This window comes from Chroicocephalus ridibundus, chromosome 5 (genome assembly GCF_963924245.1).
Source record: "Chroicocephalus ridibundus chromosome 5, bChrRid1.1, whole genome shotgun sequence".
Taxonomy (NCBI): domain Eukaryota; kingdom Metazoa; phylum Chordata; class Aves; order Charadriiformes; family Laridae; genus Chroicocephalus; species Chroicocephalus ridibundus.
Genome location: NC_086288.1, coordinates 55,028,967 through 55,041,566, shown reverse-complemented (window position 1 = coordinate 55,041,566; position 12,600 = coordinate 55,028,967). Strand labels below are relative to the sequence as shown.

At 38.3% G+C, this 12,600-nt stretch overlaps 1 protein-coding gene across 3 annotated transcripts in view; it reads left to right on the top strand.

The window, feature by feature from the left end:
- KIAA0232 (KIAA0232 ortholog) overlaps positions 1-8,497 on the top strand; it is a 72,014-nt gene extending 63,517 nt beyond the window's left edge. For all 3 annotated transcript variants that reach the window (XM_063337228.1, XM_063337231.1, XM_063337229.1), the window contains 3 exons: positions 2,627-2,708; positions 4,829-4,926; positions 5,866-8,497. In XM_063337228.1, coding sequence (XP_063193298.1) covers positions 2,627-2,708; positions 4,829-4,926; positions 5,866-6,045 — 360 coding nt within the window. In that variant the 3' untranslated portion in view covers positions 6,046-8,497. The remainder of the gene's footprint in view (positions 1-2,626; positions 2,709-4,828; positions 4,927-5,865) is intronic.
- The last annotated feature ends 4,103 nt before the right edge of the window (positions 8,498-12,600 follow it).

The following is a 12,600-nucleotide window of genomic DNA, read 5'->3' as shown; positions in this document are numbered from 1 at the left end:
ATCAGAGGGACAGAAGCAGAATTGGAGTTTTAGTTTCTGCATGTAACTGCACAATTCTGACCCAAATCTACTGAAAATTCATAGACAACTGTGGTTGAGATCAGGCAGTACTTGGGGCAGGAGAGTCTTGCATAACTATAATCTTACAGTACTGTTTGTGCTTGTGAATGCTGACGTCCTCGAGTGATTTTACATCGCCTCAACCAGAGGCTGTAAGAGAAGCCTCAGTTACCATATGTTACCGTAGAACAAGAAAGGAAACCCCCCATCTGTCTTCTCTCAGACCTGCAGCACGACTGGGAGCAAAACAGCATCGCAGTTGGGTTTGCCTTGGTGTCTTTGAGCTCTACTTTAAAATAGAGTAAAATAAGTATGAATAGTTTCAGAGAAAAAAGACTTCCACATGTAATTTCTAATACCAGTACCGTTGAGAATAATAGTTATTTGGGTGGATAGCTGGAAAACATAGTAAAACTTTTCATAGAACACTGGAAATGTATGTGAGTGTGTATGAGAGAGAAGGAGGCATAAATTGAAAATGCTGTTTTAAAAGGGAAAGAATGCCAACAAAGGAAGGCAGTCATGGTACTATTCTGGAGGTGGTATTTCGTATTTACTAATTGGGAGTATTTCTTTAATTAACAGAAATTTTCATAACGACAGACCATGCAATTATAGTTAACATCTAAGCAACTGTAGGAAAAAACGGGTTTCTTCAGTGAACGTGTAAAACGGACATCAGCTGCTGTCCCCCATCACCTCCCAAACAGAACCCCCAAATGGATTTAGCATGGATAGTGGGTCTTTCTACATCATCTGTCCTTTTGCTTTATACAGCTGACCTTAATGCTGGTTTAGAAATGAGCGTGAGTCATTCCATGAGGGTCAGTGTGGGGGCAGGAGGACCAGGTCTGAGCTCAAACTGAAGTTGTGCTGGGCTGCTTCTGCATTCAGCCAGGAGATGTCTCTCTGGCTTTCTCCAACTCATGTCCAACTCTCCAACGCTGCCCTGGTGTCGACGCAGGGATGGAAGGACATGGGAGCTGAGGCAGCCGGTGGCCAGCATCAGTTCGGTCACTGAGAGAAACCACTGATGGTTCAGTTACCATCCTGAAGCAGGGGCATAGGCTCTGATGATGACTTAGCCCAGGGAGCTTGTAATACCCTGCTGCCAGACTCATGCTGGCTTTGCTCGTGACCCGCTGTGGTTCCTCACGTGTGCAGATAGGAGTGCAAGTGTGCCACCAGCAATGTGGGAAGCTTTGTGGCTAATAAAGCATTGTGCCTGTGGAGTTTAGATGCTTCTCTTGATAGTCAGCAGCAGAGTGAGGCTTCTGTTGAATTTATTTGTAAATGCACATATTTCTTACTAAGTCCTGCTTCAAATGCCCTTGGGCTTGCTGTCTGTCTTTCTGTCTGTCTTTCTTACTATGGTTTAAGTTTCTAAGAACTCCCTTTTCTGGGGTTGGGGTTTCAGATTTTGGAGGGTGATTCCAAAAAGGACTGTTCCTCGGTGTTACGAGAGGAAACTAGCACAGATAATTTCAATATTTATTACTGCAGAATTTACCAGGGAAAAAAGTTTAATCTGGCACACGCTTCTGAACAGAGCACTCTTGGGTTGCTCATTTGTTTTGAGGGAGACTTCTGATTATTAAGTAATAAGCATTTGTAAGTATAGGTTTTATAGGTTATAATTCTACAGTAGCTTAAGGAAGAACAAAAGGAGGTTCGTTAATTGTCCATGCTTAAATGTTCTCAGGTTTATAGAGGAGGAAGCTGGAGAGAAACTTGGTGTTGAAGCTCATTTGTTACTGATTTTTAGTAGCTAGTTGCACTATAGTTTGTTTTTGAATCATTCTGTCTAATATCTGTAAGGGTTGTCACAAGCCGGCATCATCTTCTGAAGGTTAATGGGGTTACCCCAGCTGCAGTTATAAAACCAGGGACATGTCTGTTGTGACAAGCCTTTGGTATTTTAGCCATGTCCGTTAATTTAATAAGGGAAGGGCTCTGGTCAACTTAAATTAGCATCAAAATATGGTGGTGGGGGTAGTATTTAGGCATTTTTAGTCAGTGGATGGAGATACTTTTAGCATAAAGACAAATTATTAATCATCCCCACAACTAGTTTTTCCTCATGGTGGCACATTAATTCTCTGGTTTAATTTTATGTTATGCCATTGAAGATAATGGTACTACTTTAAACATTACATTTTGCTACTTGTGATTTCCTTTCTTTTCTGTTTTGTTTTACACTGAACTATTTGTCAGGTTGACTAACGTTTCATTGTATTTTCATCTCTTGGGTAGCTATCTGTTCTCTCTTGGTTTGTACTTAGATTATACGGCGTAGGGCTGGAATTTATGGGGTTTTTTTCTGGATTTGTACAAGTCTGTATCGGCAAAGTATGAGCCCTTGTGTGGATTATAAGAGTTCAGATAATGGATGTTCTGTGTAGTTTGACAGTCCTTTCCCATTAGTATTAGAAATTGAACATTGAGACCTATAAAAAATGCATTGTAACAACAGAGTTTCTTCCTCTACATGTAAGTATATTATTTATGGCATAATGAAGCGTGATTACTGTCTAAATACTTTCCTATATTGAATACTAATCTGCAGAGAATGAGTGGCAGCCAGGAAAAGCAATGCTGGTGGGAAAAGGCGCTCTATTCTCCCCTTTTTCCTGCATCACAGTGTGAAGGTAAGAAGCTTACAGCTGTTTAAACTAACTTGCTCTTGCACCTGTGTTAGAATAAAGTGCTCTTTCTTACGGATTGGAATTGTTGCAGATGAGTTGGAACTACCATATGCATTTAAAAAAACAACAAACCACAGTAAACTTCCATAATAAATTCTGTTATCTCAGAGAGAACTGGGATGCTTCAGTTGGATTTGTAATAAATCTCTAGTATGCTTCTAAATAGTTTTAAAATGAAAGTACTTTTAAAATAGCCTTAAATATTTATGTAAATTTACTTAATTCCAGAGCCTGGAATTAAGTAAATAGAATATTAATCTTTGACTCTGAAAATACTTTATTACATTTTTGAATACATTTCAACCTGAATAATACTTACTTAGGTAGCTAATTTTACATGAATGTGAAAACATGGTAATTACCTTTTATGGGTTCGCCTAAATAACATGCCAGTTATTCAGTGAACGTGTGGAATTTCTCTTAAGCTGGGAATGAGAGGGATTTGCCTCTCGGCCACTCCTTTCACAGTGACAATCTGGGACTTTTTCTGTCCCGCACAGAGTCAGTCCAGCCTCGGTGGGAGGCTGCTCCCAAGCGGAAGCAGGTGTGCTTCCAGCACTCTCTATTGCCTCCCAAGAATTCATACCATCTGACAGCTGGCCCCAGCCCAGGTTTTCAGTGGGCAGGCAAGAAGCCAGGCAGCGGTTTTTTTTTTTTTGTTGGTTTTTTTTTTTGCCTGCATACCACTTTACCTTTCCTGGGGAGAAAGCAAGAAACTAAATCCGAACATTCTGTGTACCTAACTGACAGGCTGTCTGATGCTTTCTGTTGGCAGCGGCTCAGTGCAATAAACTTTTCATCAGAGACCTGGTTCCTTAATAATCTGGAAGTAGATTAGCCAGTAATTATTATTGAACTATTTTTGGAGTGCACCTTAAAGTGCAACCAACTAAACTCTGTTCTCGGTGCCTAAATGCCCTTACTTTGGTGTTTAGGACAGTTTGCGTTACTTTCAAGAACATCTTACTTAGCTCCCAGCTACAGAAGTGTGTTTGCACAGTGAGAGAGAATAGATTGATGCCTACAGGACTTCGGTTTGCCTCCTGGACTCCTCACAGAACGTCCCATGTTAGAAAAATACTTAGTATTTACGGAATAAAGATATTTAGTAGCCCTTTTGTAAAGTTGTGGGTTTTTTTTCATGGTGACAATTGCTGAGGTATTATTGGTCTAAAAGCAAATGCGGTGACTCGCACTCTTGAGTCCATATTTTACAGAGTAATCCTTGAATTCCTGTGAGTGCGTTGTGTCATCTTTTTGCTGACATCTGCTGGTGAACCTGCATAACTGTGCAAGTGTTTCACCACCTTATTCCATCAGAGGAAGACAGAATATACAGTATAAAATACTACAAAGTCCAGAACCTGCTTGATACAGTGGAAGAATTTTTGTGACGTAGAGTAGTTCCACAATTTCCTCTTTTAGACTAAGTTTAACAAAACTAGAGCTTTATTATCGGAGTTAATGTTATTCTTTCATGAATCTTTAGCTGTATCCAGTTTTCTGCGTGGGTATTTTTTCTATGTGGATATTGACGTATGTGATCCATATATGTGTCTATGATATATGTTGATATTATGTATGGAAATTTACTCTGGTAAGTAGAAACCACAGACATTCATGGCAACTTAGGTTTTTTGACCTTCAGTCAGGATCAGGCTGCTGCAGTTTATTTTGTATGGATATAGAAATAGGAATGATGTGGAACACTATACAGTATCAGAATTGAAAAATGTACAGAACCATTTATAGTAAAAGAGCAATTCTTGCTCTTTGTACCTTACTGTTTTAGAAGTTTTCATTAACTAAGTAGCTGCTTTTTTTTCTTATTATTTGGCTATCCAGGTAGGATTTGATGAAGCTTCCGTAAGGTATTATGCTCATCTCTTTAAGGGTGACACTATAAAATCCCCCACAAGCACAGAGTTTACGTGGCTTAGAGTGTGAACGTTAAGAATGCTTGTCTAGATGTTTTCATTTCAGCTAAATGTAAATAACAGTGTTCCTCAATTCTGTTTTTTCTTCCTTTTTCCTCTGAAACATCCCCACAAACACAATGTAAGAGTGTTACACAAATGCCAAGGGAGAGAATGGTGTAGGAGAATTTGCAGATGTAAAAGAAATATCCAATGATGATGAACATCTTTTAGATTTTAATATGGTAAGTTTGTCATTGGTTTGGGGGAGGAGTTTTTTTGTTTATTTTATAAGGGTGTGCTACCATGTCTTTCTTTTCATCACAGTTTTCAGTCTGGCCTCAAATGTAATTCCTACAAAAACCTTCACAAGCTTTTCTTTCCTCACTTTGTTTTTTACTCTCCTGTGTCTCGAGCGTTCTTCTGAAAACTCTTCAGCGTCGTACTTTGGGGAGTACAACCCTTTGTACAAACAGTTGTACTTCTAGTAGTTAAGCAAACTCAGTTTCCTTTGGGAACACTTGGCTTTTGCTTGTCGTGTGTGTTAAACGCGAGTCTTTTTTTCCTCAACTTCTAATTTCAGTAAGTGTAGAATGGGCTGATGTGCACTGTGAAGGCAGAAAGGAGCATAACTAAAGGCATAAACGTAGCATATGCTGAATTCTGTCCTGCTCACGAACAAAGACCTGCTTTTTTGCTGTAGGGAGAATCTTTGTGTACACATGCACTTACTGATATTAAACTTTATACTGTGCCATGCTTGCTATAGTTTTACTGATTCAGCTGAAAATATATTGGTTTTGCTTGAAGTTCAGTCAGATCTGTGCTGTGTTTTCTTGCTATTTAATACTCACTACCAAATTTTGGAGATAATTTTTACAGTAATTTTCTAACATGACCTGTGATAATGATGCATTCTAACCGAGTTCACTTTTGATTCTCTTGCTGTTTTGTGCAAATCCTAAAGTTAAGGAATAGGAAAAAACAATAAAAGCCTCATCTTTTTTTCCTGCTGTTCTGCAGTCCTTTCTACATAGTGGACTAAGTCAGGAAAGAGGAGGACTTGCCCTGTAATTGTGACATCTCTCTTGACCAACTACAAAAATATATAACCTCCCAGCTCAGAAAAAAAGCAAGCGTGTTCTTTCTTGTTCCCCATCAACACTGTCAGTTTAAATCCTTAGGTTTCTTCTGTTTATGAAGCAAGATGTGCAGATGATATAAATGCTGAGGCAAAACCAAATGGCTTCAGGAAGAAGATCTACTCCAGTGATAGCTCCAGCTCTGAAGACACAGCTTCAGAAGGTGGAAGTGAATGGGCTGATCCGTGTGAGGAGGAGCTTTTTTCTCGAACTCAACTATAAAAACAGAGTAGAACAGATGATTTAAAAGTAACATGAGATGGAAAACTATCCTTCTTGAGGGTCTGTAGCTCTAAAACAACAACTTGAGTTTCCTCTTCAGTTAATGGATTCAGATGTGTATTTATCTTTCTCTTCTTGCTTATTTTATAGATGAGGACACAGCTGTCCTGTTGAAGATTTTTTTTTTTTTTCCCAAAAAAACTGTTAAATTCTTGGCTATTTGAACTAGACTAGATTGTGTTGTCAAATCAAGAATGGATGTGCATGTGCTTGTCTTAGTAGTACCACTGCTTTTTTGCATCTTAATTGCAGTTATTTTCATTCGTAACTGTAGCCCTACCACTATTACTATCTTCTTAGCATCGCAGTGTCTACAACTACTTCTGCTGTTCAGAGACTTCAGCTTTCTGCACATTAGGCTTTGTTCTTTAAGAACTGGGAGATAAATACTTAACACTGTAATCTATCAGTGCCTTTCTGAATGCAGGAGAAAAGCATGAATGACTTGTCCAGTCTTCATTCAGTAAATCTCATAACTTTGAAGTAGGAACAACAGGGTTGTGCTTTAGAGACTTACAGAAACTGTGTTTTCTATCCTATGATTCCCCCCTCCCGCAAACCAACACTGAGGATACCATGGTTTGTATTTTTGCTAACTGGAGAAGCCAAGGATTTTTTGTAGGTATGGAGGCAATGTGGGGTTGTTTTTTTTTTTGCTTTTTTTCTTTTTTTTTGTCCTTTTTAGCAACTTGCCAATGTGGGGCAGAAGTTTAAAAAGTAACACCAAAAATAATAAACCACTGGGGTGATGTGTGGATTGTTGTGAATTTTGTAACGAGTAATGAGAATGTTGTCTTGTTGCAGATGATGGCATTCATGTAAGCTGCAAAAGCATCCTGTACTTGAGCCTGAATGACTGAAACTCTCTAAAATGCTCAGAGTGTTCAATGTTTTAAATGCAAAGGGTCGGTGCTTCACTTGAAAGAAATCCTGTGGCTGCTGCAGTTAGCTGCTGTTGTGGCTGTAATTTAGTAAATCTCGTAGTTCCATTTTGTGTTTCTGAGAGAATGTGTGGGGCAAGTTATGTGTGTGGTGGGTGGGGGTAGGGAAAGTGATGATTTTCAACATACATGTGTGATTGCAGTAGTGATTGTTGCTTTATGTGACTTGCTTTTAAATTTTATTTTGTTAACTTAGTCAATACATCATCAAGTTGCATCTGTACAAGATTATCAACTCCTTGTGCTTTTAACACATTATGCAAAATGTATAAGCCAGGAGGAGCAATATTTGCAAAACTAAACATTCTGAGTTTTTACCAACTCATAGTTTGTAAAACAACAACAACTAACTAGTCTATACAATAGCAGCATGTCTATAACATCAGGAAGTGCAGAAAGTCCAATACTGACTTGAAAAGCTTAACCATTAATTTTGACAGGCAATAAACCTCATGAGAACTCTAGGTGTTTGAAACGTGAGCTGAACTGCCTTTGAAATATGTTCTGTGCTAGAAGGGTTTTCTGAGTAACTGGGTTTTGTTGCCTTTATTCGATTGATAACGTAAGAGTTGAAATCCGTGGTTGGGAAACCATGCCACTCTTTGTGCAACGCTTTTGTCGAGATCCTTACTTAAAATTGGCTTGGTTTGTCCTTACCCAGGGACTTCCTTTTGGTCCTCCTCTTAGACTATGTTTTAGGGTTTGTATTCATACAACAAATCTTGTGACACTTTACAGTTTCTTTTCTTAATTTATTTGCAGACTTTGGATAGAGTTTTATATATTTTACTTTCTTCTGGAGCTTCCTTGAGAGGTTGTTTAGCACCTGCACTGAGAACTAGTTAACTGTAACATGAAAGTAAAAAAGAACTTTACACACAAATTCTTCAAATCACTACAGTGAAGAATGGAATAGAACTTCATTCGAGAACAAGAAATGACCAAATGGACATATTTCAAACACAAACTTCAGCTCAGTTAATTTTGGCTAGAGCTGCTTCTTTGGTAAGAAAGGGCTCAAAACCAACAAAGGTGTTGCTTATAGTTACATTGTGGCATGTAATAATGCCAGCACCTTTGGGGAAGATAAAATCATATATTGAGCTTGGGCAATAACAAATTGTCTTTACTTGTTTTCATAGTTTAATGGCAAAAGCTCTAAAGCTTTCAGTGAGAGTTGAAGTGTGGTTTTTAGTTTTTCTGTATGGATAGAAACACACACAACAACAACAACAAAAGCATTAAAGGTTGGCATACGCTGAACCGCACCGTGGTATGAAGCGCATTGCATATCCATAGCACTGAAGTATCAGTTTTCCATTCCTGGGCTGAAATTTGTTTCTACTTTTTGCTTCAAGTGGTTGTATTGTTCTGATTTCACGTACACCAGAGTAACTGATTTTGTTTTCTTGTGGAGTTACTTAACACCGAATAAAAATATAAAAGGACAATTGGATGGTGTCTGGGTGCGTTCATTTTCTTTGGCTAACGTATATAACTTAGATCCAACACGGCAGTTAAGCATCAAACATTCTGTGGAGAGAGCACGAGGTATCGAATTTGGGAGTCCTTTTCATTGCTATAATTTTTTAGTCTATTTTTTATTATTTTTCAATACAATGCAGGAAAAGTAAATACACTGCCTATGTTCTTTAAAAATAAAGGACAAGCAAACAAAATAAAATTTCATAATCTCATTCCAAACATTAATTTGTAATGACGACTTCACAATAAGAGAATACGAGACCTCATGAATATGAGACCTCATTCAAAAAAAATATAAAATTAAAACCCAAGCAAACCCACACCCTCTCACATAACAGTCAAAGAACTTTTACATAGTGTGGAATCTAAAATAGCAGACTATATTTTTGCCTTCAAGTTGTGCTCAGCCATCAAGTGGTCAGTGTCTCACTTCTACTTTTGGAAAAACTGCACCTGTGAGAAGAAGATGCATACATCTGACTCCATGGCCAGACCTCTTTTTATGAAAAGGAAAAAAAGACAGACCCAATTTTCAACATCGCACATTTCAGCTTGGGTTTCTGTGTAGAATGACTGCAACTCCCCTGAATTAGAAGTGCAATGAAAACAACACATAACTACACACTTGGGAAATAACAGAAAATAGTTGTTTTGTAAGGTCCTTGGGTGAGTATTTTTGTTCATTAGTATCTAGCATGCTTTTTAAACTTAGCACTTAAAACTTTCAAAGGCATCAATTATTTTTAATTATTTCTTAAACATGGCAGGAGTATATTTTGTGTTTATAGAAGATGCTGATAAAAAATTAAATTTAATCAGATGGGCCTTTCAATTACTGTATCTGAATTAACTCTACATGTCCTAAAGAATTAGTTTCCAATGTAAACAATGTTTCTATCATGCAAAAACCACTGTATAGTCCTTGTCAGCAATTGCATCTGTCAGTGGTAGGGCAGGCTTCAAACGCATGTCAAACCATGACTTCATGGGAGTGAAGGTGCTGCCCACAGTGAAAATCCATGGAAAGGTACTGCGGTTCTCAGAGAGCCAGTCTTCCCAGGATTCCTTGACAGTAACTCATTCCTTTCCTGCCAGGACCAGCATATTTAAGCATTATCCTCAATGAATTTGTCATCTGCCTTCCATGTACAGCATCTCACATAATTTTCTTTTATGACCTGTGAAACTATTAGCAACAAGGCTCCAGAGGTTTGGGACAAATTAACTCATACGGTTTAGCTTTCTACAGTAAGATCCCTTTTCCATTGTTCAAGTTACTCTTAAAATGCATTATAATGTGCAAGTGCTTATAAATTTTATGAGCTACCTCTCTGCTCCAATGTGATGATAATGGGATTCAAGCTGGCACTGGGTCGGCATGCTGCTGAGAGAAAAAGTGACTGGGTGGCAAAGCACTGTTTTCCCTACCTTACTTCATCATTGTGTACAGCTTCCCCTATAAAAAAACACACCGAGGAGAGACTGAGATGAGAGGTGTCCATGTGTGCTTCCTTCTCCTACCTACCTGCAGCCTTCCCGTAGGGCAAGTGCTTCTGGAAGAACAGTACCTGTTACTGTGATGTATGTGCAACTGTAGAACCCTGTTAACCCAAGAACATGAGGAGGTGCAAAAGCCGTAATAAGTCTCCATTTCCCTCTCACTACAAGGCATGGGCACTTTTATTAACAGCAGTAACAGCTGTATAATACTGCTACAATTGCTTTTCACATAAAGGTTTTAGAAATTCTTAATGAAGGTGGCTTAACTGCCCACCATTTCTGCGTAGACCTTAGTTTACTCACTACAGCAAGGAGACACGGTGAGCCGTAGCAGCTCTCCTTGTATCACAGAATTGAGCAGTCTCAAATTCTTGAATGCGTTCTAAACATCAATCAAGCCTGTTAAAAAGTATAGATGAGTATATTTTCATATTCATTTCAGTGCTTTTCTTGTTCACAGACATGGAAATGCCTGAGCAAACGGCACTACAGTACAGTAGTGGTACTGAAGGCAAATGCGTAAGCACTAGAATAGACTGCCCAAAAAAGGGATGCCACTTCCACCATTACTGACTTTTAGGAACAGATTAGGTGAATGTGTCAGAAATTATGTAGGTATGTATACATGCATCCTGCCTCGGGGAAAAATGAGGAATTAAGTGATCTCCAGATTTCTCTGAATCACATTTTCCATACAGGAACAGTTTATATCCAGAAGGGCTGTTAAATTGATTCAGTTTACAGAGAAAAAAACCCAAAACATTAGATTGCCTAATTCAAACTTGTGCAGGTTTTCCTTTATTGATCTCAAACTTGTGTTTGAAAGAAGTGCAACTTGTGTGTGGTTTAAGCCCATTGTCCAAGGAGTAATTTGCCTCATTAATCCCCACCTGCTGTGGTAGGCCACCCTGATCCCTTCCAGATACGGGACAGAAACCAGAACTGAATTTTCTTTTTTGCACAGTTACTTTATTCATGCAATAATGAATGTTAAGGACTGTTAGCATGCTTTTTGTTCCCAATACTCTTTTGGTATTCCCTTTTACATTTTTTTTTTTTTTTTACATTTCATAACTTCTAATTTTTGTACTGATGTTTGGCTTTTAATTGTCTTCACTTGGAGATATGGTTTTAGCCCATAGTCTTTTGACTCTGGAACCCTTATCTGTTTCACAACAAAGTCTTCTTCAAGAAGTCTCAAAAGTCATTCACATTTTTTAATTTTTCCTCCATTTTCCCTATAATTTTATTACATAGAATATTGAATTCTTTGAAGCACTGCAGATCCACAGAGACATAATAATTGGATCTGTTATCTGCTCAAACTGAATGTTACTTGGTTTCGTTCATCATTACTGTTCTAGACAATAACTAGTTTTTAGTTCAGTAGTTTGTTTTTTTCTAGCGAGTTCCAATAGAAAGTTACCACATGTTGGGTGCAATGCTTTTTGTTACAGAATTAATCTGTCTGCTTTTGGAAACATAATTTAAATTGTACTTGCTTAAGAGAATAAATCTGCTGTAGCATTCCAACTTTTCGTTATGCAGCCGTGCATAATATAAACCTTGTTTCCTTCACTGGCATGATTTAGTGATAAGATCCATAACAGAAGTACCACGGAGGCTTTGTTAGCAATTATTTATGGGCACTTAAGATTCTGCAATTCTGAGATATTAATACAAGTAGCAATATTTTTAGTTTGTATAGTCTTACTCCTTCACACCTTATTACTCATTTTGTCTTCCCCGAACAGCTTGTAGACAGTGACAGAAACATTCCAGTCACACGCATCATGTTCCAGTAATATCAATGCAAACGTGCTGGAAAGTCTCGCACTCTCTTCCCCTACCATTCCTGCTCTTCATTTTCTTGCTGTCTCATGGAGGGGAACTTTAAAGCATGTAACTTCTTACCCAGTGGTAACAAAAGAGTCAACAGTAATGGCAGTTATGGACCTGCCTTCGTTTTTCTTACCCTTTATCAGGTTTAAGTTCCTATAGGAGGAGGCAGCCTTTTGGGAGAATGAAGAGAGACGTTCACCAGCTGTTCCTGATTCATTCCAAACCACTTAAAAAGGTTTGGTGCACAGACGTTCCACTGCCAGTAGGAATGCCCGTGATGATGGCTGTGCTAGAAATGGACTATCAAACACAGATGTGCAAAAGGCAAATATTCGTTTTGTGACAACAAAATTGATTTGTGATGAATTTGAAGTAGAAGAGCATAATACTCTCCATTTGTCAAAAACATCACCATTTGCTTGCGAGGTATTGATATTTTTGATCAAATCATCATCCTGATCATCGCTACGTGTCAGCAGAAACTGAATTTATTCATTGTTCCCTCTTCCTGTGCCATAAAACACACATTAGTTACTTTACCATATGTACAAGTAATTCTGTAAAGCAAGGAGGAAAAAGATCAATGCCTCATCTCTGTTCTAACACTCACCTTCAAGAGTGAACTCTTCTTTTAGCGTGATGGACTATAACAGAGATTATCCATCACTGCCTACGCTTAGTGCCCCTGCACTCTCGTCTACGTGAGCTAAAACTACCTTTAAATGAC